At 44.4% G+C, this 26,792-nt stretch overlaps 1 protein-coding gene across 1 annotated transcript in view; it reads right to left on the reverse strand.

Moving 5' to 3' along the window:
* The window catches only part of slc35f4 (solute carrier family 35 member F4), a 234,629-nt gene that overhangs the window by 40,426 nt on the left and 167,411 nt on the right, over positions 1-26,792 (reverse strand). Inside the window, exons 2-3 of the mRNA XM_078562696.1 lie at positions 26,341-26,638; positions 23,564-23,783 (exon numbers count right to left, since the gene is read on the reverse strand). Coding sequence (XP_078418822.1) covers positions 23,564-23,783; positions 26,341-26,638 — 518 coding nt within the window. The remainder of the gene's footprint in view (positions 1-23,563; positions 23,784-26,340; positions 26,639-26,792) is intronic.

Consider the following 26,792-nt stretch of genomic DNA (forward strand, 5'->3'; position numbering starts at 1 on the left):
AGTGTCCCTGGCATCCGATAAGGCTGCGGCGACTAGTGAGAAGCCAGCTGTGGAACTGGCCGGTCTCTCCCAGGCTCTGCGGGCCAGAGGATGTCCGTCAAGGTCATTGAGGCCAACAGGACAGTACAGTGAGGAGGCTGTTTCAGATGCCAGTGCCAGTGAGGGGACAGCACCTAGACGTAGCACCCATAAGTGTAAATTTAAGGCACCTTAGGCACACCACGGGTTTCTCACTGGTGCTTTTATGTTGGTCCATAGTACTTTGTGGAAGACTTGGTGTGATGTCCAATGGAGTAGGCCACTCAGTCCCTCGAGTTTCCTTCTCCGTTCAATAAGATCATGGGTGATCTGATTGCAACCTTGGCCCCACATTCCTGCCTACCTCTGATAACCTTTCACCCCCTTGTTAATCAAGAATCTATCTAGCTGTGCCTTAAAAATATTCAAAGATTCTACTTCCATCGCCTTTGAGGAAAAGATTCCAAAAGACTCATGACCTTCAGAGAAAAAATTTCTCTTCATCTGTCTTAAATGAGTGATCCCTTATTTTTAAACAATGACCCCAATACATAAATAGGAAAGGCTACCACTCACTCAATATACAGCTGGTCAACGATCACAAGAAATTTACCATACAGGTTTGTGCCAGATACCCAGGAAGCATCCCAAACTCATACATCTTGGGCTGAATTATCCCCCCGTCGGAGGGGTTGTTGGGGGGGGGGGGGGCGAGCGGGAGTGAGCGCAAACCCGATCGGCACCCCCTCAATCGGGTGCGTGCCGCCATTTTACGTGGGCGGACCAATTAAGGCCCGCACAGCGTGATGCTTGCCCGGAAACGCTGAGCACTCCCTGTGCAGGCGGGGGTGGGGGATTCCCTAAGTTGGGGCCTGGGGTCTTTCACGCATGCGCACAAAAGAGCACCAAAATCTCCCAGAAGCACAGAGGTGCCTCAGGGAGATTTGTTTCAGGTTCAAACATTTAAATAAAGAATTGAAAATATTTTAAGACAAGTCCCCTCATGTGAGTTTCACATGAGCTGGGACATGCCAATGAACATTAATTTAAAAATGTATTTCATTTATAAACACTTCATGAAACCTCATCGACAGGCGGGATGAGGTTTCATGAAAAATGCAAAGGCCGCCTGGGCTCCTTGCCTGCCGCCAACCTTAAGGTTGGACAGGCAGCTCATTTAATCGATTTAATTAGTTTTAAACAGGCCTTAATAGGCTTTTGACAGTTCGGTGGGCACCCGCTGAACTGAAAATCTAAATGACACGCGGTGACGTCAGGACATCCAACATCACCGCGCGTCATTTTACACGTTGGCGAGCGGGCTCCGCCCCCACTTGCCGACTGGAAATTCTCCCCCTTGAGTAGATCACAGATCCCAGGTATCTTTGAGGGACCACACAAGATCCAAGGCTGGCTCCCCGGTGACAAAGGATACCTGCAAAGGATGTGGCTGATGACGGCTATAGAATCCTGCAGAGAGGAAGTACAGCTCAGCTCATGCTGCAACCTGAACATTGATGGAACACATCATAGGGATCTTAAAGATGCGATTCTGATGCCTGGGCAAATCTGGCTCTCCAGTACAGTCCCCAGAGAGGCTCGCGGATCATCGTGGGTTGCTGCGCCCTGCATAAGCTGGCACTGCAAAGGGGGAGGACTTTCCAGATCCCGACATGGAGGAGTTGCATGTCTCCTCTCATGAGCAGGACATCAAAGGGGTTGAGGGCATTGCATTTGAGGAAGCTGAGGCTGCAGGGGAGGAAGCCATTCCACAGGCCAGATGAGGCAGGCGAGCACCTGAGGGCCTCCTAGCCAACAGATTCCATGAGGAGGAGGCAGTGAGTGCCCTCTTGGACAAGTGCTCTCCATCATGGACCAACATGAACACCAGTGTTGCTATTCCTTTCATATTAACCGTGCACTTCAATATGAAAGTGAATAGTTACACATCGGGCTCATATTGTCCTGATCCTTTGAGGGATGATGAAGTCTCGGGAACATGTGTCCTTGCCGAGATGAGGTGCTAACTGGATGAGGGAGTCCCAACATCATACCTTAGAAGGTGCAGTCTCTTCAAGTGTCTCTCCAGCATCCCAATCACAACGGCAGCCTATAAGAGCAAGGAGCTGTTCCACCATCTCAGTGGGCTTTTAGCTATATGCCTTCAACGTGGCAAAGCCTCAAGGAGATCCATCTCCAGCAATGGGACAACATATTATGTGTAATCTCAATGGTGAAACTGTAAGTGGTGAAACTGCCAAGGCAGCAGGGGACATTCGGCAGGTGTGCATCTAAGCAGAGATGACTCAATCCTCTGTGTCACCTTCTTCTCTACCACATTCACATCAAGCACTCTCAGTCAGGGATGCTGACCCACTTTTATCCTCACCTCACTATGCATGTGGACCATCTGAAGATAACAACGTTCAGCCACTTGCGTTCCAGGCATTAAAGTGCCTCCTCTTTAAGACACACATTATGCCCTCATGGCCAGCCCTGGCCTTTGAGAAGTCCAAAATTCTCAGGCACCATGAGGCCCTCAAAATAACAAGTCATTGCTAATAAAAAGCACACTTCATCTTCAGTGCATCCTTGCTCCTCTTCCATAGCTTTAAACAATGTTGAGGGGAGCAATGTGTGCTTCCAGAGCATGCTCAAAGGCTCTACTGACCACCATAAACCACCATTTGCAATGAGCATCACTCGTCCCCGCGAGTGCTCAGGGGATGGGACAAATAGCACTGAATCCCAACATTGTGACGAGAGCCTTGTGGCCACAATCCAGACAATTACAGGGTGAGAAACGCTCAAGGTTGTAGGATCAAGCACCAGGGCAATAATATGGCTGAGGGAGGCAGGGCTTCGGCATCTTGAGGTAGCAAAATATTCACCCACTTATTGGTGAGTTCAGTAGATGTACACTCTAAGTCGGAAACGCAATTGGCAGACAGGAGCACATACAACACAGACAGCAAAATAGCTCATCATAAAACGGAGGAGATGTGAAATAGGTGTGTTAATATTTACAGTTGAGAACATTGGCCAGAACTTTTCGCTCGGCATGTGGGCGCACGCCCAACATGCTTGAGCGTAAAATAGCACACGATGATGTCGGGTGAGCATCCCAACCTCATCGCGCACTTGCATGATATTTCATTTGGCAGGTGCAGGCGAGAGTTGGCAGCACGCCTGCCGACAATTAAGAGGACTATTAAGCCCATTAACAGTGCAATTAACAGGATTTTTTGCTGCCCATCCAACATTATGGTTGGCGCATGGGCGAATCGGCCAGGCGGCCTTTGCATTTTTCAGGAAACCTCATCCAAGGACGGATGAGGCTTCTGAGATAGATTTTTAAAAAGATGAAAATGTTTGACACAAATTTCAGCATCCATGTGTTTAGGTGACTCATTCTGATGCGTGGGCATTTTTTTCCGGGTTTTAAAATCTGTTTTTATTGAATTTAAATTCTTCAGCTCCCTGAGGCAGCTCTCTGCCTTCAGGGAGCTTTCATTGCCTGCTCCCCCATGCCCACGCTGACTTCAGCACTCGCCCTCCTCCCGCCCCCCACCCCGGGAGCGCTGAGCCTTTCAGCGCATCTTTCACGCTGGCAGGCCGTTAATTGGCAGGCCGTTAATTGGCCAGCCAGCGTGAAATCGCGGCTGGGGGCTGATCACGGGTGGCGGTCTGTTCCCAGGCCGCTCCCGGGCCCGCCAATCACAGCTGCCCACCGACATGAAAATTCTGGGTTGTCTTATGAGGAAAGTTTAGGCAGGCTAGGCTTGCATCTGCTGAAATTTGGAAGACTAAGAGGCAACTTGATTGAAACGTATAAGATCCTGAGGGGTCTTGACAAGATGGATGTGGAAAGGATGTTTCCTCTTGTGGGAGAATCTAGAACTAAGGGTCACTGTTTAAAAATAAGGGGGTCGCCCATTTAGGACAGAGATGAGGAGAAATTTTCTCCCTCAGAGGGTCATGAACCTTTGGAACTCTCTTCCTCAAAAGGCGGTGGAAGCAGAGTCTTTGAATATTTTTAAGGCAGAGCTGGATAGATTCTAGATTAACAAGGGGGCGAAAGGTTATTGGGGGTAGGCGAGAATGTGGAGTTAAGGTTACAAACAGATCAGCCATGATCTTATTGAATGGCAGAGCAGGCTCAAGGTTCCGAGTGGCCTACTCCTGCTCCTAATTCATTTGTTCATACGTGCGCATGATAATGGAAGTATATGGTATTAAACTCTTCTCAGTGTTTCCTCAGAAGCTTTCTCAATGTAGCTCAAAATAATAAATTGACAGATGCACAACCAACCCAGAGAAACAAAGAAGCACCATTCATGACAGCCATGGCCTTCAAAGCAAGGAAGATGATTCGGAGTCAATGTTCAACAAATGACACCTGCCAGTTATTGTTTATTGGCTGAGGCAAAGCTGACAGAAACATAATGTCACCATATGTTTTTCCAGTTCAGTTTGCCTCTGCTGTTCTTAATTAGCTACTAATTTAGAGGGAGGCAACGGCAATGGTGTCGTGGTATTTCACTGGACTAGTAATCCAGAGGCCCAGGGTAATGCTCTGGGGGCCTGGGTTTGAATCCCACCACAGCAGATGGTGGAACTTGAGTTCAAAAAAAATCTGGAATTAAAAGTCTAATGATGACCATGAAACCATTGTCGATTGTTGGTTCACTAATGTCCTTTAGGGAAGGAAATCTGCTGTCCTTACCTGGTCTGGTCTACATGTGACTCCAGACCCACAGCAATGTGGTTGACTTTTAAATGCCCTCTGAACAAGGGCAATTCGGGATGGGCAATAAATGCTGGCCTAGCCATGACGCCCACATCCCATGAATGAATAAAAAAAAACCCATCAAAATGCTAAGTTTTCCCATCGGAAGATTGCTGTTGAGAACTGCATATTCATGACCTCTGGCATTAATAATAGTGAGAACTCAAATAGCTCTCAGGATTCTTGGAGATGACATAGAGGGGATGATTTTCTATGCTTATACTGGCACCAGAGGCACATATTGAAAAAATTGTGAGTAGTGCCCCAACAATTCACTGATTACAGGTTCACTGGTAGGCAAGGTTCCCATCAGTAGTGCCAACATAACAAATAACCCACATTACCTCATTTTTTAATTCCCTGAAAAACTGTTTCATAGTTTCCATAAGTGCTCGAAAGTACAGATTGCCTGATCCTGTGAATTCCCCTTGTGTATCTGAACATACATTGGGAGTGGCCTGAACTACCTGAATCCCCATAAGCCTTTTTTATGTAAATTCATACTCCTAGGGTTCAGGTTAGCACATCCTTTTTCCTGTGAGGCCAGCCTTGCCCCACAGTCTCTCCCTACAGTCTGTTCAAGAATAATGAGTCTATCTTAGCATCCACCATTCTGAAGCAAACGCAACTTCAATATCAATCTTGTTGTATATTTTATTAGCATTTATTTATATCTTGGTTACAAAGGAACAAAGGTAAAAGATACCTTTAAGTAGGAGTATTATAGTTTTAGCAAAAAATTAGACAATATGTTTCTTCTCAACATGTCATTAATGTTTTTTTGATAGGCTATCTTAGTGTCATTTCATCTGCCCGCCTTTTGGAATAAACAGTGTTTTTCATTTAGTACGGACATAGCATAACACTGACAGTGCATAATAAGTGGTTAAGAAAATGCTGAACATTCTTAAAATAGTGATGACAATCTATGAAAGGAAATGCTGTGCCATACGCCTGAATAATTTCCCAAGTCTTAGCGATTACAACACTCAGCATATCAATCCAGCCAACAGTCAGGGTGATTTATGGATTTTCAGATCAGGAACTGGTTTCAAACATCAGCAGTAATATTGTCTAACTGTGAATACTAATGCTTTGCATTCGTCACTTGCCAATATCATACTTGTATTCCAATGAGCAACACAATCTAAAATGTAGCTGGGTGCAAAGAAGGCCACATACTGTTGTGGATATATTTGTTTTTTGTCCGGATAGACTTAGTTGAATTTGTCTGATTGTGAGATCAGAAGAGTGCATTTGTGTTTAACTCATGACTTAGTGGTATCACAGCTAAGATAAAAAGAAAATAGTAGGGGCAATTTGAATCTGACCTATCGATGTGAACAGGATGAACTGCCACTAAAATGGCAAGAATCAACTTACTGCCCATTTCCCACAAGGAGTCCGCCAACTATCATTTTAACATTGGAGTTGACCAATGAAGGAGATGCCTCATTAATTGATGTATAATTCAAGGAGCTATGATGTAATTAGGGTCCCGACATGATTTTAACTGGGCAGCTTCGAAGTCCTGCCCAACAACGCCCTACTGATTAAAACCTTGCTTCACAAACTGACCGATATGACTGAAAGTATTCTTAAAGGGCATTTGGCTGCAAGCGCTCAGATCATTGGAATCTGTGGCCGGGATTTTCCGGTCATGCCATGGCAGGACCTGCCACGGGAGTTGTGGCGGCCCAGTCAAAAGTTCATTGACTTTCGGCAGGACCAGATGATCCTGGCAGCGGGCAGGACTGAAAAATCCTGCCCTGTGTGCTTATTTGGATTTCCAAGGAACTTCTGAGCTTAGAGATTGCTGTTCTTTGAGTAGAAGAATGGTTGGCTTCAATAACCAGGATGAACTGCTTGTGGAAGGCCTTACTCAGCCAATGAGGTCTACAGGTTAAGAGTCACTTTCCTGGATATAACACTGCATCAGGAGGCAAGCTGTTGCTGAGTTATACAGCCACTCAGAGCAGGACCTGCTTCTTGTCAGTCTATGCTTTGTCAGTGGGGCTCAAAGTCATCACAACCTTATGTTTTTCACTTTAGGTTCTTTTCGTCTTGCTACAGGGACCATCACCCACCTCTTCAACACACAGCTGCATCAAGCAGGTCACCAATATCCTCTGTGCCAAAGTCAACCAATGCATTCCTTTCCATATTGACGCCAACAATCAGAATAAGAAAGCTCTGGGATTTGCAGTAGTGGCTGGCTCCCCTCACATCAGGGCATAATAAACTGAACTCAAGTAGCTGCAGGGCACCAGAAGACCAGCTATCAACTTACGTCAACTGGAAAGGCTTTCACTCCATCAATGTTTAACTGGTATAGTTCACCTCAGAAAGAGCTTGGTAGATTCGCTGACAGCTGTCACAATGCTTTCCTCCTACGACACTCACCTATTCCCCAATTTTCCACCTGCCCAAGGACAAACGAACTTGGGGACATGGGGCTACCTCCTCTGCACATGGTTGCTGAGGATAACGCTCTGTAACCCAACCTGAGCAGCTCAGGTACAATCGCAGCCATTTCTCTTATTGCACATCATTGTGGCTGGAGCCACAAGAATAAATATAGAAGCTCAACTGTTTTGGGACACATAAGTCTCATTGCCATGGGAGTGGGGTGGCAAAAATGTGGGGTGGAACCCCTTTTTTCTTGGTTCCAGCCTCTTTCAGGCAATTACGTCTACCAGCGATAAAGGACGAGCATTTTCTGCACCATCACTCTTCGCACCCCCCTCCCACACCAGATTATAAAATAAATTTTGTGCTGTATGGCCACTTGAGAGCCCCACAATAAGATAGCCAAATGACAATCAATCTAAGTGATCAGGCCACTGAAAGAGCAGCATATAATGAGACTTTAACTGTTATAACATTTCTGCCAGATCAGCCTTTGCCTACCTTAAAGAGGTAGCAAAATGCCACACCAAAATCATGAGGGCCCACAGCCTGGGTGCCCCAATGATACCAGTAGAGCTGTGGGAAATCATCCCTATTACTTAAATAACTGTCCCCAGGATGTAGGATAGATACAAGGCAAGGACAAATGCAGCATAAAAAGGTCAATAGTTTGACAATAACTCAGCACACTCATGAAAAAGTCTTCAGGATAGCTACTGTGGAAATAAACATTGTGACAGTGGTGCAAGAGTGCTCATCTGGGGCTGGGACCGAGTAGACGAGTTATTTAATTTATTGACAAAAGTAATCATTAATAGTGAATTATATTGCTTTCTTGTATCATTCCTACAAAGCAGTGATCCAGGCAATGCAGTATAACTGCACCCAAACCAGGGTTACTTTTTCATTTGTTCTCAGACCACCTTGAGGTGGTGGCTACGAGACCCATTCACAACCAGCAATATCCTGTTTGTACCGTCTATCTGCATTACAGACTGCTTGATCCAGAAGAGTATTACCTGCACCCATGCTTAAAAGTGTTTAAAATGTTTTGAGAGTGAGGAATACCCATATTCTCAGCATACTGGAATGATGCATTGGATAGATTTATAATGTATACAGCAGGTCATGAGCACAATATTAACTTGATTTGAATCACTCTCTAGGTGGTTCTAAACATAAGCATTTTGAGACCAATTCCTCTGGGTTTTACTCTGAAATTAGTCTGTGATCTGATGCAAGTGTCGTATGCAATGTTTGCACAACAGCAAAATGGGAATGGCTTCATGCCAACCCTAAAATTGCAGTACAATTGTGCCAATGCATGCCTTTGTTTTCACACTGAGCAAAAGAGTCTTATTTTTTGGTGCACTGGCCCAAATTTGAGTTCCTCACATTAGAAAAGATTCAACTGCTGTATTGATTTATTTGTTTGTTACTTTGAAAATTTCACTGGCAATGAGAGGCCAGAGTCCACACTGCAGTTTAAATGAATTGATATAAATCAGCACTACAGTGTCACAATTAGAAAATGCTAACAGTGTAAAATGGCAGATAATGAATTACTGCACCATAAATACAGGAGAAAGGAATATGTAAAAGTCATATTTGTAGCAATGTATCTATGGTGCCATTATCAGAAATAATCATTGCAATAAGCATTCATTTTGTTGGTACAATCACTATACATTTATCTACATGTTTCCATTTCACAGTCAGTTATATATTTATCAAGGCACTGCTGAAACAAAATGAAATGTCAATATAAGACCAGTTCTATTTACAGATCCTACTCAAATAGCTTTTAACAAAACAATCCAAATTATGGTTCAAACTAAAATCTATTAAAGGAGGGGATCATACAATATAAATTGCTATAGAATAATACAACAAACATTAAGTATTGGAAGTTGGTTAACTCCCGAAAATGGTCATAGGGACTGCAGCCACTGAGTGGAATGTGGGCAACATGCCAACTTCATGCTGCCTACTCATGAGATTGACTTTTCTTGCAGCCAGCATTTCCTGCACTGTTCATTGGCTGTAGGTATAAGCAGGGGGCCCAATAAAGGGGGGGCCCAATAGTGTTCGTAACTTGCACTTCATAAAGCTAGTCTGCATTACTTAAAAGAGAGGTGTATTGCGGCTGCAGCAGGTGCTGGGAGTGGTTCTGCAATTGAATTGACTTGAGAAAGAGAGATCAATGGAAAACCATGGGATAGAGAGAACGCCCCCCACCCCCCACCTCCCCTCCAAGGCTTTCAAACACTGAGCTGCAGGTCTTAGTAGAGTATGTGGAAAGAGATGTCTTGTATCCTCTGGGGAGCCAGGCAGCCTTCAGACACAAGGTGGCAATAGGAATAGATAGCCACGAAGGTCAATGCTAGGGGTACAGCTCCAAGAACCTGGATGTGGAGCCAGAAGGAGTTTAATGATCTCACATAAGTAGTTAAGGTCAGTGAATGCATCTTTAAAGGCCATATGGCTCCCACCAACTGCATTACTAGCTTCACTCACTGCACAATATACCACACCCCCATAACTCACTGACGAACAATCTTTATCAATAAAAACTCACACCTGACATTCACTTCACCTTCAACAAGTTCAGCGTTGTTGCAAGTCACACATCCACATTTCACAGTTTGCACACAGTCAGCTATTCAATCATGACAGCCACATCGTCCAAACAAATTGCATAACACTCACTGATATGCTTCCCTCTCTCTTGCAGAACAAGGTGATGCCCAACTGATGGCATCAGTAACTAACCAAAGGGGGAGGTGCATGCCTACATGTTCTAATCCCTCATGCAGGAAACAGTGCTGCCAATTATGGGAAGGGTCAATGTTAAGGCCATGGCCACCTGCAGGGCTGAAGCCATTGAAAGTGAAGCCATCCACATTGCTAATCTCCCTTCTTTCATCTCTTTACTCCCTCAACCCATGTACTCCTATGACTGAGAAGCTACTGATGATTTAAGCATGCACTTCTTACTTTCTCCTCTTCCCTCACCACAACTCAATTTTATCTCTTTTTCCTTTCAGATATCCAAGAACTGCACCTGCCAAGGGAGTGGAGGAAGAGTATGACAACAGTGAAGATGAAGATATCACTCAATTGCACAGTCACAGCCACTAGCTCAATATTGACACCACATAATTAAGAGCAGGGATTGGCACATGTGAGATACTGGACACAAGTGCTCTGCAACCAAGGTAGGAGGAAAGGAAAGTGTAGATGCTAGCTCACAGTTCATACACTACTTCTGCTGTAGAGGACTCAGGAGATGAATTGATGGGCCAGACTACAGAAGGACGCTGATGGATGTATACACCCAAATGCATGGTGCACTGGAAAGCCTACCGAAAAGCTGGAGTTCAATTTCAAGGAGTACTGAGGAGTCTGACACCAGCTGGCACAGGGCTCTGTGCAGAGCTTGAAGCCTGACCTCCTCATGATAAAACAGGTGGTCACCTCCATTTACACACCTGTGCAGCCAACTATGATGTAACTTAACAGAGTACTTAAGGAAGTGGCCCTAGAAATAGTGGATGCATTGGTGGTCATCTTCCGAGATTCTATAGATTCTGGAACAGTTCCTACAGATTGGAGGGTAGCTAATGTAACCCCACTATTTAAAAAGGGAGGTAGAGAGAAAACAGAGAATTATAGAGCAGTCAGCCTGACGTCAGTAGTGGGGAAAATTCTAGAGTCCATTATAAAAGATTTAATAGCTAAGCACTTGGAAAACAGTGGCAGAATCAGACTGAGTCAGCATGGATTTACGAAAGGGAAATCATGCTTGACAAATCTACTGGAATTTTTCGAGAATGTAACTAGTAGAGTTGATGAGGGGGAGCCAGTGGATGTGGCTTTTTTGGACTTTCAGAAGGCTTTCGACAAAGTCCCACATAAGAGGTTAGCATGTAAAATTAAAGCGCATGGGATTGGAAGTAGTGTATTGAGATGGATAGGAAACTGGTTGGCAGACAGAAAACAAAAAGTAGGGATAAACAGGTCTTTTTCTGAAAGGCAGGCAGTGACTAGTGGGGTACCGCAGGGCTTGGTGCTTGGACCCCAGTTATTCACAATATATATTAATGATTTAGATGAGGGAACTAAATGTAATATCTCCAAATTTGCAGATAACACAAAGCTGGGTGGGAGGGTGAGCTGTGAGAAGGATGCAGAGATGTTTCAGTGTGATTTGGACAAGCTGAGTGAGTGGGCAAATGCATGGCAGATGCAGTATAATGTGGATAACTGTGAGGTTATCCACTTTGGTAGCAAAAACAGGAAGGCAGATTATTATCTGAATGGCTATAAATTGAGGGAGGGGAATGTGCAACGAGACCTGGGTGTCCTCGTACACCAGTCGCTGAAGGTAAGCATGCAGGTGCAGCTGGCGGTAAAGAAGGCAAATGGTATGTTGGTCTTTACAGCCAGAGGATTCGAGTACAGGAGCAGGGATGTCTTGCTGCAATTATACAGGGCCTTGGTGAGACCACATTTGGAATATTGTGTGCAGTTTTGGTCTCCTTATCTGAGGAAGGATGGTCTTGTTATAGAGGGAGTGCAGCGGAGGTTTACCAGGCTGATTCCTGGGATGGCGGGACTGACATATGAGGAGAGATTGAGTCGGTTAGGATTATATTCGCTGAAGTTCAGAAGAATGAGGGGGGGATGTCATAGAAACCTATAAAATTCTAACAGGACTAGACAGGGTAGATGCAGGAAGGATGTTCCCGATGGTGGGGGAGTCCAGAACCAGGGGTCACAGTCTGAGGATACGGGGTAGACCATTTAGGGCTGAGATAAGGAGAAGTTTCTTCACCCAGAGAGTGGTGAGCCTGTGGAATTCACTACCACAGAAAGTAGTTGAGGCCAAAACATTGTATGTTTTCAAGAAGGAGTTAGATATAGCTCTTGTGGCAAAAGGGCATAAAGGATATGGGAAGAAAGCGGGAGCAGGTTATTGAGTTGGATGATCAGCCATGATCATAATGAATGGCGGAGGACCAAATGGCCTACTCCTACTCCTATTTTCTATGTTTCTATGTAACATCAGGTGGCCAATGTCTCAGCTTCCATTACAGCACAAATGACATCGACCCACCATCTGAGTATTGTAGTGAAAGCTCAGCCTGTTGTCATGGAAACGGAGAGTGCGGCCATCATGGCTATGGACACCAGTGTGTAAAGTGGCTTCCAGGGCATCACAGCACATCAGCAATCTGTTCTCCAACCAATCAATTTCCTAGCGACCCTCTCCAGATATGGCCTTCTGCTGAAACCCCTTTGCCCCTTCTCCCTCTTGCAGTAGATTGTCTTACTCTGCATGGCCTCTGCTCATCCTCCCAGTCATGCTCAATACCAAAAAGGCGGCTTGCTAGGCCATCCACATCTGGGAACAACTGGTTGGTGCACAAGCTGTTAAGTCAGCAAGGAAGTCCTTCAGCTTCTGCTTAGGCCAATCTCTGTAGATCACTAAAACTTTAACCAACTACAGAAAGCATCCAAAACTCAGTTTATTCTTCTAGCTGTTGCTGCGATTCTAACAACCAATAGTTCCCTTTAAATAGCACTAATGGGGGAGGGAGGTGTTCTTCATGCCATTGGATGTATGTTCAGTTGTGAGAGGGAGTAGGCTGGAAATTGGAGCTCCAAAATAGCAACACCGACATCAAATCAGCGTTACATATTGATTATCATCACAATCTGCTCACTCCACATGCTGCCAACAGATGTTAGGTGTGCATGCACTAACCCCTTTACCAATGTGGGGGTGAATTTAACAGCACCCTCCCACCCCCACCAACGTATTTGAAAGAAGGCGGCACATAAAATAAATCAGGTGGCCAGCCAGACACCTTTCTGCCCATTCCTGACCTGTCCTGCATATTACCAGGGGTGAGTATGGCAACAGACAACCCACCCACCCTTTGACCCACTGAGGCCCTTAAATGGACAATTAACTGCCACTTAAGGACTTCATTCCACCTTTGCCACAATCGTTCTGTCTGTGGGGTAAGGCAGAAGCAAGGCTGGCAGCTTTGGCAGCATGGGCTGTTGTCAGGCAGGTCCCCTGTACCCATTGGGGGGCACTCCCCCCAAAGATGGCACAGTCTTTGCCCCTGCCCTCCGTCCGCTCTGACTTGACCCCTTCCCCCCTCTCCCTGATTGCTGGGGTCTCCCAGCCATGCCTGCTCAAAATCCCTGGACTTACCTGAAGGCCAAGAGACATCTTCACTTCTTCGTGGGGACTGGTTCTGTTCTAGCAGTGGCCACTACCGTCTTCTAGCATGGTTGGGGCTACAGAACTGCCAGCCAATCAGATTGGCCAGCTGCTCTCTAGGGTGGGACTTCCTGTCCCTGAAGGACAAAAATCCCACTCTGCACTTCAGGCCGCTCTGAGCGTATTATTGCTGCGGGGCAGTCAGATTTCACGTCAGCAAGGTGCCAACCGGCTTTTAGGCTGGGGGGCAGGTAATCCATACCCCCATAAAATCCACCCCATGGAGTCTTGTGCACTTCACATCAGAAGTGTGCACATGTGCCATGGACACCATTTTTTTTTAAAGTGCCCAAGAAATGAGCACTACCACGCCCAATTTCACCTTCAGGACTTCTAATTAAGGCCAATTTGACTGAGCACATTGGTTCAGTGGTAGGGAACACTTAGAATTCGGCTATAAATGTAGCAAGACCTTTTAGGTAATATTTACTGTTCCTGTTGATTCGTGTGATAAACTTGGTCTGCAATGCCACTATGCACATGTGCAAATTCCACCAATTATGCAAGAAGATAATGTAGAGAAACGACCCTATGTTGCCGTGTTTTTTAAGTTCATGCCCTTTACAGGTGAACAATCTTATTCTGTACTGTGTCTAAAAATACAAAGTACAAAAGTATTACTGAGATTAGAATTGATGTTTTTTAAAAAATTCGTTCACACAGTGTGGGTGTCGGTGGCTAAGCCAGCATTTGTTGCCCATCCCTATCCTTCGAGAAGGTGGTGATGAGCCGTCTTCTTGAGCCACTGAAGTCCACCTGGTGCAGGTACACCCACATTGTTGTGCGGAAGGGAGTTCCAGGGTTTTGATCCCGGAACAGTGAAGTAACACTGATATGGTTCCAGGTCGGGAAGGTGTGAGGCTCAGAAGGGAACTTGCAGGTGGCGCGTTCCCATGTGTCTGCTGCCCTTGTCCTTCTAGGTGGTAGAGATTGCAGGTTTGGAAGGTGCTGCTGAAGGAGCCTTGCTGAGTTACTGCAGTGCATCTTGTAGATGGTACACACTGCTGCCACTGTGCGTTGGTAGTGGAGGGAGTGAATGTTTAGGTTGGTGGATAGGTTGTGGGCTGCTTTTTCCTGAATATCATCAAGCTTCTTAAGTGCTGTTGGAGCCACATTCATCCATGCAAGTGGATAGTATCCCATCACATTCTTGACCAGGTTGACCAACCTTCCCAGATTTTACGGGACCGTCCTGTGTCCTGGGTTGTTTGCTGCTGAGCTAATTTGTAAAATTATTTTTTTAAAACTGGACAAAGGGTTTAAAATGACTGAAAACAGGACCTGCTATGACTCACAAGAGGAGTTTCTGGCCTTCAGAAACAGCGGCAACCTCATTATCTCTAAAGAGGCGCCAATGCTGCTTGTGACTGCAGAGATCAAATCCCAAAGGTTGTACAAAGATCATTTACATTTCGGAGGCCAGGCTCTGGCCAACAGAGATGATCCATCTATGAGGACAATGGACCCAGAAGCCTCTGTTGAATTTATTAATGATTGAAACATTAATCATCTCAAGAATCCAGAGCAGGAATATACATCCTTTGTCCAAACCAAGGTGGAGAAGTGGGAGTCATGTCACTGACACTCCCCACCCACCAAGCTGCTAGAACCTGTAATATTGCCTTGGTAGTCTGCCATCTTCCCAGCAAGCAAACAGCAGCAGAACCAGAGCTCTGTCCACATTTAAAGTGCCTGGCCCTCATCAACTCTGTTTCTACGAGAACTTCTGAGCTTCTGTACCATCACCTATAAGGCTAATTCATTCCCACGGGCCCATCTCATCATGGAAGTCATTTCTACTGGAAAAGTGAATTCTCCAGCATCAGTTTTCAACCAGCCAACTCTGAACGAATACACCATTGGAATTTGATTCTGGACTCTGGACTCACATGAAACAATAATTCTTATTTTGTCTATGTTCTTTGCCTTGTACCTCTTTCTTTCCCTTACCCCTCTTCTATTGTATGAATGTACCAGGGGTTACATAGTGATACACCCTCCCCATGTTTTGAGCGTGTGTAAAATAAACTAACCCTCTGATTTTACCCTACCTTGAGTTTGCTGTGGGGTTTTTAATAGAGGATTGGATCACTCCAAAACTGAGGGTTTGGGGAAAATACACCACCAGTTATAAAGGTGGAAATCAAGAATCAAAAACATCTTCCTGTATGTGGATAGGTAGTGAGGAGAGAAATCAGGACTGTTTAAATAAACCCGCCCCCTCCCCCCGAACCCCCACATCACCACAGAAATTGGGAGCTCAAGTCCAGGAAAACCCAATTTGCATTTGACCAAATTTAAGAGACAATCCAAATCTGAAATAAAAGAGCCAATTGGAAGCTAAGGGGAAAACTCAGTGGCTGGAACAAATTTTAAAACACAAGTAACTTACCACAGCAAATTGCTTTTCACTAGCACTAAGAAAATGGCAATGTTTCATGCCCAGATGTTTATTCAGCGAGGGAATTTAAATGGTGAAATTTTGATGACCCTAAGAGAGGGAGAGAGACAGAGAGAAAAAACAGGAAAGAGAATTCCAGCTCTGAAAATTGGAAACGGAATTAGCAGCTCAAAGGGAGACAGAAACCAGGCATTTGGAAGCGGCAAGGGAAAAATCTCTCTCTACCCAGTAGCACCCTTTCTCCCTCTAACCTGGAACCACTCTCCGAGGCCCCCAAGTAGACAAAGTTCATTTCCGAATTTGGAGAGTGTGATCTGGAGTCATCTTTTGCCACTTTTGAGAAAATAGCAGGACGCAGTGATCTGGACATTTTTAATTCAAGGGCAGATGTCAGGGAGAGCCCAAGAGATCTACTCCATGTTCCCCTCCCGATGTGCCCCTGAATTATGAGCAGACCAAGGCTGCCATTCTAAGTGCCTAGGAGTTAGTCCCAGGGGCATATCGCCAGCAATTCTGGAACGCTTGTAAGAAGCCCACACAAACCTATATCGAGTTTGAACGGCTGAAGCAAACAGCATTCGACCGATAGATAAGATCCCTAAGAATCCCATGCACCTACGAAGAGTTGCATGAGTTGTTATTGTTGGAGGAATTCAAAAATTGCTAACTCTCCAACCTGCGAATGCACTTAGAGCAGCAGAGAATCCTCACAGCCAGGGATGCTGCAGTCACAGCAGACAGCCATGATCTCACCCATAGGCCTGTAAACTCAGGCAGACCCTTTCCAAACCATACCCCATTGTATTATAAGTAGGGCGATCTAGATAGGAAAGGCCCCCAGCCCAGAAAAGAAAACACAAAAGATCGCAAGAAGCCCTGCTGCATCCCGAAAGCAGAACTCCCGGAGGCCAGTGAGTTCTCATTGCAACAAAATAGGTCATTCCAGACATGAATGCTGGAACTTGCTCAGCAAGCCAGTTGGCTTCACATCCCAATGAGTGGTGCAGCAGAGCAGGAGAGACTCTCGCTACAGAAGCTTACCCTTTGGAAGACATGGCACTGTGTGTGTCTGAGCCAGACAAACTCCCAGAGAGCTTCCAGAGTTTTGTCCTGTCAGGAACATTGTTCCCCTATCCATCCCAAAATGTGAGTAGGTCTGTGGTACTGCTCAGGGACATAGGGGCCACTCAATCCTTAATGTTGGAGGAAAACTTTAAATCCACCCCCTGAGCTCTCCCTGAAGGCCAAAGCATTGATCAGTGAAGTTGGAGGAGGATCCGTGTTTGTGCCCCCTCCATAGGGTTCACCTAGAGTGTGATCTTGTTTCAGGCCCTGTTAGAGTAGGGATTGCCCCTAAACTACCAGTAGCAGGAATCAATTTCCTCCTTGGGAACAATCTGGCTGGCAACAAGGTGTTAGCCAGTGAAAGAAAAGAGGTCAATGCCAACCAGCAAAAATCTGCAGAAGGCTAAAGAAGGTCCAGAGGCCCAAAAAGGTGAGATAGCACCCACAGACCTCAAGTGACAGCTGCTTGAAGGTAGCAAGTCCGAAGCCAGGCCAAGAAAATGAAAATAACTCCAGTGAATGCCCCTAGATTCAGAAATAGATTCCACGAATATCCCAGAATTAAATAGGGACCAAAGAAGTCCTAGAGCAGGGGAAAAAAAATAGTGAGGGAGATGCCCCACATAGCCAAAAAGCCTGAGGGAAGACCAGTTCTTAAGCCTGGAGAGGGAATGGGTAAGGGCCTGCCAGAAATATGGCTAACAGAAACTTTCTTTCTGACATTAACTAGGGACAAAGGGAGTTCCCAAAGCAATAAGTAGATAGGGAATGCAATGCCTCACTCAGTTGAAAAGCCACAAGGGAGTATAGCTGGAGCTGCACCTCCACTTGAGGGTGTCAAGAAGATATAATAATTTTCATAATGTTATTGGAATTTAATAATGAGGTGTGTGTGTATGTGTGTCTTAATTGAATTAAAGGCAGCTGGTCTGAAGGCTTTGAGGTAACAAGATAAGCTAGGTTTAAAATGTTAAGTAGGTAAACATAGGTGTAGGGAACATTTGCATTTTTAAATAAACCAGACTAAATTGAATACAAAAGAGGGAGTGAAATACACCTAGCCAGGAGAAGTTAAGAAACAGTGTATTTATTTTTCTCAAAAATTACTGTTAAAATTGGTACTGTGAGAGATTTTTATTATTAGAAAGGTAAAGACCAAAGACATCGTGAAACAATGGTAATTTGCATTCAAAAGGGAAAATATGGTTAAAGGGAGAGAAGGCTGTGTGCAAGGAGAGGCATTCTAAGATCTAAAACAAGTATAAAAAAGCCTCCAGCATCTACACCTCAACCTGCTGTCTACAAAGAACTGAAGTTAAGAAAACTGACTTTAAATTGGATTGTTCAGGGTATTGTGTTTCTTTGCCTGGGTCTTTTAAAATCTATGTGTCTTACTGTTGTCTTATCAAAGGTGTAACTAGGAGTTAGATTAACTAGGGGATTTAGAAGTTATCATAGTATTAATTTGTAGATCTATGTATATACTTAAAATTATTTATTCTATTAATAAAGGTTTAATTTAGTTTTGTAAGAAACATATAAGACTCAGTGGTCTTATTACTACTTAATTCAAGGCATGCATCTCGAAATTTATGCAAATTGCAAAACAGTTGTGGCAGTTGTTTCAAGTTTCCCTTTGGGATTTGAGCAGCTCAGCATTCACCATCAGCTGTGCCATAGCAGAGGGCAGAAGGGTCCAAGGGACTTAGAACAAGTTAGGAAAACAGCCACTCCCAAACCAAAGGCCCTAGCTAGGAAGACATTGGTAGCTTTATAGCGAATTTAAATGTGGACCAGAAAAGTTCCCAAATTGACTCAGAGTGATACCTCACTTAGTTGAAAGGCCACCTGAAGGTACACCAAGAGCTGACCATCCACCAGAGGACAGTAGTGTCCAAAAAGACACAATGCCTACCTCCCCAACTGACCAGCAGAGGGACCCCAAACAGATTGGACCCCATGCTCACCCACCATAGGGACCCCAAACAGATTGGACCCCCATGCTCACCCACCATAGGGACCCCAAACAGATTGGACTCCATGCTCACCCACCATAATGTAGAATCGCAAGGTGACTGGACAGGGTTAACCCTCCTATTTAAAACGATCCATAAACCCCTACCAGGCTACAGCACTGTAACCCTCTCCAGTATGGATGCAGGAGAGGCCCCTGCCAGAAGGCCATCGTCATATCATCCACGCCCAGAAAGGCTGGCCCAAGTTCAGGAGCCAACTACCCACCTGTTGCCATGCCAATCCGAAGCACCTAGCAACAGAAGCTGGAACTCTCCAGTTGTGCTAGCACCTGAACTGGAATCCCCTAAAGAAGCCAAAGTCTCTTTAAAATACCTCACTCTCTCGACCCTCAGCCTACCCACGGTCCCTGCGCGTGGTAACCCGGAGGTTCAGCTGTTCAAAGTGGACAGGCAGGAGCTAAGCTGGACAAAAGCAAATTGGCCCTATGATCCCAGGGCCTAGCACCCATAGATTGCGATGCCCAGCATTCCCCTGTAGATGGCCCAAAGCAGCTGGACCATCACTCGCCCCCTGAATGCTAACCACCCTGAAAAACCCCCAGTCCCTTTTGAGGATACTTAATCAGGAGGTTGGAATGCCTGACCCCCACAGAGGGAAGTCAGAACTCTAACCCGAATAAACTTCCCCTTGCAGATGAATTTCGAATCCTCCCAAGTCACCTAAACCTTGCCAAATCCCAGGACTGGACAATGTCCTCGTAAGGCCACACAACACAATGGACAGGATGCTCAGTGCGAATACTGGGCTCTCTCTCCACAAGGACTGTGCGGTGGTCACTCCTCTAAATACTGTTATGGACAGATGCATCTGTGACAGATACATTGGTGAGGACAAGTTTTCCCCTCTTGTTGGTTCCCTCACCACCTGCTGCAGGTCCAGTCTGGCAGATATGTCCTTCAGGACTTGGCCAACTTGATCAGTAGTGGTGCTACCAAGCCACCAATTGCTGATAGACATGGAAGTCCCACAATCAGAGTACATTTTGCATGCTAGACACCCACAGTGCTTCTTCCAAGTGGTGTTCAACATGGGAACATTCTGATCCATCAGCTGAGTTGGGTGGGTGGGGGAGGGAATGTAGGTGATAATCAGTAGGAAGTTTCCTTGCCCATGTTTGACCTGATGCCATGAGGTTTCATGGGGTCCAGAGTCAATGCTGAGGACTCTCAGCGCAACTCCTTCCTGACTGCACACCACTGTGCTGCCAGCTCTGCTGGGTCTGACCTGCCAGTGAGACAAGGCATTCCCAGGGATGGTGGTGTCTGGGACATTGGCTGTAAGTAATGATTCTGTGAGTATGACTATGTCAGGCTGTTGCTTGACTGGTCTGTGGGACAGCTCTCCCAATTTTGGCATAAGCTCCCAAATGTTAGTAGGGAGGGCTTTGCTGGATTGACAGGGCTGGATGTGCTGTTGTTGTTTCTGGCACCTAAGTCAATGCCAAGTGGTCTGTCCAGTTTTATTCCTCTTTGACTTTTCTGTAGCAGTTGGTACAATGGATGTTGACATTACTCTGCCAGCTATCCTATCTAAAACATTAGCCTGTTTAAAATGTGTAGGTTAGGCATAACATCTACTTTTGCTCACAAATGAAATGTTAGTTCAGATTAATCTAACAGTTAATATTCTTGTTATTTTATTTAATAACATTACAGATGATGACATGAGTAATACATTTGTGCTAAATGTGACTCTCAGTTGCTAACAACTGTAAAGCGTCTCATTCTTCTGCTAATTTTGTTCTCACATTTTACGAACCACTTTACCACTTCTCCATTTTGCTCACAAATTGCTGTATCTCTCTCTCTCTCAACATGCACACTGCATGAAGCTTCAGCACATCTCTGCACAGCCTTTTACAAGAACAATACACTAACTCCATCCTGCAAGACAAGCTGGCTCATTGCACAAAGGAGAGGGTCAGAACCAAGAGAGGACTAGCATCTATACAAGCTCTCGAAGAGGAAGCATTGAAGATCAGTGGCGCAGACAGCAGGAAAAGCATCTGGGTTGGCAGGATAGATACAGAATGGGAAGGTGTCTGCCTATTCCTCTCACCTGTTTGCTTTCCTCAGTCAGCCACAACAGATCTCAGTAACCTGGTCTCGCATTATGATGACACTCATCTGCTCCTGCTTAACCTGCCCTTTATTGGCTGACCTTTTCCCCTCTGTCGTCTCTTCAGTTCCCTCCCATAAACTGGGCCCTGCTGCTCAAGTGGTGGAGGGGGAGGCTAGTGAAGATGTGCTGTCACTCGCTTCACCTTTCTCAAGGACCAGCACAGAAATCAACACTTTGGGTGGGATAGATAGTGAGTTACAGGCATCTGCATTGGGTAAGTCACTCAGCAACAGTGAGCAGGAGCTAGTGGATGACAGAGCAAGAGTCGGCTGACCAAAGGGAATGCTTGGGCCCTAGCTCTGTTGAAGAGGATGATGTGCAGACTTCAGTGGCCCGGCCTTTCAATGAAAAAAAAACTTCCATATACGCCAACAATCTCTCAAAGCATTGGGCTGCCTGCCCAAGAGATGTCATAACCATTTCAGAGACTATTGGGGAGTCCGCTTCTAGCTTCTGTGCCAGACTGATGCAAGGCCTCAACACCCCACAGTTTAACATGCTGCGAGCAATTAACCCAACAGATAATTGCAGCTGGGCCCACTGTCCAGGAGTTTGTGGCACCAGCACCAGTGCTTTTTATTGCCCTTTCAGTCCCTGGACACCATCATCTCCATCACCTTCAAAAGTTTGACAAAATGCATTGATAGAGCCTTCAATCACATCACAGATCTCCTCCAGCCTGTTCTCCCACATAATATTGGGCAGGTTGAACTGCATCCTCGTGGGAGTGGCAATGTCGCTATGGGAGTGGCACATGTTGCCTCTCTCACAATGATAACATGTCTGATCCCCTGCCAGCTCTGTAACTCTTCTTCAACTTTCAAGATAGATACCAATGATCTGACTACTTGCAAGTGAATGCCCTTTAAACACCACCAGAAATGTTCACTTCCAAAGTGTACTGCTCAGTAGCACTGAACAGGCCCAGCAATTATTGGGCTGGTCTAGCAGTGAGTTTTACCAAGTTAAAAATCTGAAAATGGCATCCGGGTTCTACTACGCAAAGAATCTGATCTGCATGCTATAATGAGTCACCTGCTTCATCAGGCAGCTGCTCTGTCCACTTATAACTAGGCCCCGATAGAAATGGCAGTGAGCAAGTTAATGGCAGAAATGGCTAGGTTCTGCTCTGCAGTTTTCATTCAGTAGCCTGGATCTGGGATCGTAAATACAAATCCCACCATGGCAGCTGGAAAATTCAAGTTCATTTGAATAAATCAGGAATAAAAAGCTAGCATCAGGAATATGAAACTACCACCTTGTCAGTAAAAGCCCATCTAGTCCTTTACAAAATCTCCTGTCTTACCTAGGCTGGTCTCTTTGTGACTCCAGACCCACAGCAATGTGGTTGATTCTCAACTGCTCTCCGAACTCAACTAAGACTCAGTTGTATTCAAGAAGGCAGTTCATCACCACCCTCTCAGGGGCAATGAATACTTGCCTTGCCAGCAATACCCACATCCTGCGAATGAATAAACAAAAAAAGTTTCTCTTCAACATCTTAAGCCAGATATTCCTGAACCTGGGCATATTAGATTGCCTGGGCATATAGAGAAAAGTCGGCCTGGAGGATGCCATGTCCTCAAAGGCTTTGGCTGGATTTTCCATCAATTAATTTATGTGATCCTCCCTGACAAAGATTTCTCTCTGTAATCCAATACATCTATGGGCAAGAAAAGGAACATCTGCCCATTTTGTTATAATGCATACACATTAAAATTATCTTCTCCATACTGTAAACCTTCAAATTAGTGAACTAGACCTACCCTTAATAAATCTTCTTAATCCTGCTGTAGGGATAGGCATCACTTTCTGTTCAACTCTGTGGTTCAGAGGCAGGTCTTTCTACATTAGTTTAAAACATTATTCCCTCAAAATTCACACAACTTGAGTAAAACTATAAACAAAAACAGAATTACCTGGAAAAACTCAGCAGGTCTGGCAGCATCGGTGGAGAAGAAAAGAGTTGACGTTTCGAGTCCAACATGACCCTTCAACAGGACTGAAGTATAGTTAGGAGAGAGGTGAAATATAAGCTGGTTTAAGGTGGGGGGCGGGGGGAGAGAGAAGTTGAGGGTGGGGTGGTTGTGGGGACAAGCAAGCAGTGACAGGAGCAGATAATCAAAAGATGTCACAGACAAAAGGATCAAAGAGGTGTTGAAGGTGGTGATATTATCTAAGAAAAGTGCTAATTAAGAATGGATGGCAGGATACTCAAGGTACAGCTCTAGTGGGGGTGGGGTGGAAAGACTAACAAGGTATTAGCTGTAGAAAACTATTATGATTGAAAACAGGTACCAGGATTCAATTATTGGTCATTTTTCTAATGCTTCTAAAAGGAATTTACTGTATGTTAAAGACTACATTGCAGTTTCCACCTGTGGACAAATTGCTTTCATCGAAGCCATTAATCATAGGTACTTACTCTAACTCCCATGAACTTGTCTTTGAGCACAATCCAAGAGAGCAGGAAGACAAATGCTTTGTTGCAACAGAAAAGGGCAGAGACATCTGTGGCTGTTAATTTCTTCAGCGCCAACAAATATAGGTAATTAGTTAATGTCCAGAGGATAGAGAATGGGGCTGTTCTTTTCAGAAAGAGTTTCAGAGTCAGTCCTTCTTCTCCAAAAATTCGACTACATTCCCTGCAGGCAATGAACAGATATAATCAGAGATATGTGTAGCAGTAACTTTTCTTTCACCACGTCTATTCAATTAGCATCAAACACAAGTGCCTACTACACCATCAAATAAATATTTCTTTAAATATTTTGTCTATCTAGCACCTAAGCTGAATGACATAGCTGATCTTCAATCATGTGGACATAGTTAATTGGGTTGTTCATTTAAAGGAGAGTATTTCCAAGATAAACTTACTGATTCACAGTGTATTTGAATCCTTTTAAATCAGATTTCTCAGTGGCATTATTTAATGCAGTCAATGAGACACTTTAATTTTCAGCAGGAGCTTCAATAAGCAGGTTTTAACTGCACAATTATATAGAAATTTGGATTGTCCACCCTGGTCCTTCCAATATCCAGAGGTTGATTTTACAATACTGGACAAACTTAAAGGAAATAGTTTAGGTTCTAATCTGTCTAGTTTTGTAAAAGAATATATAGATAAGAATTGGTTTGCTTATATTCAACTTTATACTGATGGTTCTAAGGATCCTGGGACAGGAAGCACAGGTTCAGCTGTGTTTATTCCTGAATTTAGTGTTAAGATTGTGAAAAAGGTTATCTGATGGTTTATCAGTATTTTCAGTTGAGTTGCTGGAAATTATGTTGGCTTTAGAGTGAGTAGTAGGGGTAAAGCTATTGAGAGTCAGCATTTGTTCAGATTCATCATCAGCATTGGTCTCTATCCAATCTTTGTTTTTCTGAATCCAGACAGGATTTTATTTTTGAACTTTTTCACTTATTGTGTAACAAACACCAGTTGGGTATTGTGGTGGGTTTTTTATGGATGCCAGCACATAGAAATGTGGTAGGGAATGAAGCAGCAGATTTGTTGGCTAAAAATTCTATAAATCACTTGATTCCAGATGTTGAGATTTCATTAGGAAAAGCGGAAATTAAATCTATTATGAAGGGTAAACTATATGCATTATGGCAACAAAAGTGGGTTATGGACGAGAAAGAAAGACATTGTTTTGAATTTGATATAAATGTGAAGTTACCGAGTAAATTCAATGGGAAGTGTAGAAGGGACGAGGTGATTATGAGCAGGATTAGGATTGGGCACTGTGGGTTAAATAAGTCTCTGTATTTAATAAGGAAATATGTTAATGGTTTGTGTCAGGAGTGTGGGGAAGGATTTCTGCAATCGGTGGAGCATGTTTTATTACACTGTACTAAGTTTGTAACTGAAAGGGGAGCTATGCAGTCTAATTTGCATCAGAAGGATATACAATGTGATACGGTGGCTAGTATTTTAGCAGTTAGATTTGGGTATTGGGATATTTATAAAATCATGTTGCCTTCTTTATATTTCACAGGATTAGCGCATAGAATTTAGGTTTTTTTTATTGCATTGCACTTCTTCCTCCGATACAGTAGGTGGCAGTAATACACTAAAAAGGTGTTAATTTGCTAGGAACCAAAAAAAGACATTTGGATTGTGATTGTTCGACACCCAGTCCTGAATGAGCAGAAATTTGTATCAACTAAATATTGGGAAGACTAAAGCCATCGTCTTCCGTCCCCACCCAAACTCCATTCCTTAGCCACCAGCTCATGGCTAACTCCCCTGGTATCTGTCAGAGGCTGAATCAAACCAATCACAACCTTGGTGTCACATTTGACCCTGAGTTGAGCTTCCACCTACATACCTGCTTCTTCATTAAGATCACCTACTTCGACCTCTATTACATCACCCACTTCCACCCCTGCTCCAGCTCAATTGCTGCTGAAACACTAATCAATGCCCTTGTTACCTCTCAATGACTTCTCCAATATTTTCCTGGATGGTCTCCCATCTACCACCCCCCATGAATTTGAGCTCATCCAAAACTCTGCTGCCAATTCCTGACTCACGCCAATTCTAATTCACCCAACATCCCTGTGTTTGCTGACCAACTTCAGCTCCCAGCCCAGCAACACCTCTATTTCAAAATTCTCATCCTTGTTTTCAAATTCCTCCATGATCTCGCCCATTTCCCATCTCAGTAACCTCCTTCAGCCCTACAAGCCTCTGAGGGCTCTGTGCTCCTCCAATTCTGAGATCTTCCACGGCCAGTTTTCATCTCTCTGTTACTGCCATGTCTTCAGCAGCAAATACCCCAAGCACAGGAACTCCCTCCCTAAACCTCTCCCCTTCTCTACTTTCCTTACCTTCTTTAAGCTGCTCCTTAAAGCCAAGCTCTTTGACCAAGCTTTGGTCATCTGTCCTAATATCCATCTCCTTTTGTGACTCAGTGTCAAATTTTGTTTGATAACGCTCCTGTGAAGGATCTAGGGAGGATTTACTATGTTAAAAGTGCGATATAAATGCAAGGTGTTGTTGTGAGTGAAATATGTTCCAACCTGTGATATTGTGACAATGTGAAAAAGTGACTATCGCCAGAGCAGCAATGTGCTGAAAACGCAGTCAGCTTTGATTACTTCTTGTAACAAAAATTAACAATTTAGCAATGTATAATTTTGAATTACACAATATCCTTTAACTTTTTACTTAACAAAAAGAGAAGGAATCAGTACCTAATTTTTTGAATTAATGTCTGCTTTTCCTCTGCTGAAGCCAAGTGTCCCGAGTAGTACATAGGGAAAAACATTAAGTTCCAATTTGTAGAGAACCAGGTCATAAAAAAAGGACAATGGAAGTTCTTGTATGTGACTTTGACAATCTGTGTAGTACCAACCCAGGAGGACGATACAGAGAGAATGACCAGAAACCCCCAAAAAATCTTGAAGAACGTAGAGGTGCATGATTGACAGCGTGTCTTAACATTATTATCAGGATTAAGATTTTCGGTGTGATTCTCTGAAGCTTCCTCTCCTGGAAAATAAAAAGAAACCGTTTAAAACACAAAATCTAAGCAGTACACGTTGATCTAGTGCAAAAATTTGACAGTGCTGATAGCTTTGAGGTCCTTCTACCAGTTTTAAATGGGAAATAAAACATTAGAATGCTGGAACAAAAGGTGGTAATT

This window comes from Cetorhinus maximus, chromosome 18 (assembly GCF_964194155.1).
Source record: "Cetorhinus maximus chromosome 18, sCetMax3.hap1.1, whole genome shotgun sequence".
Lineage (NCBI taxonomy): Eukaryota > Metazoa > Chordata > Chondrichthyes > Lamniformes > Cetorhinidae > Cetorhinus > Cetorhinus maximus.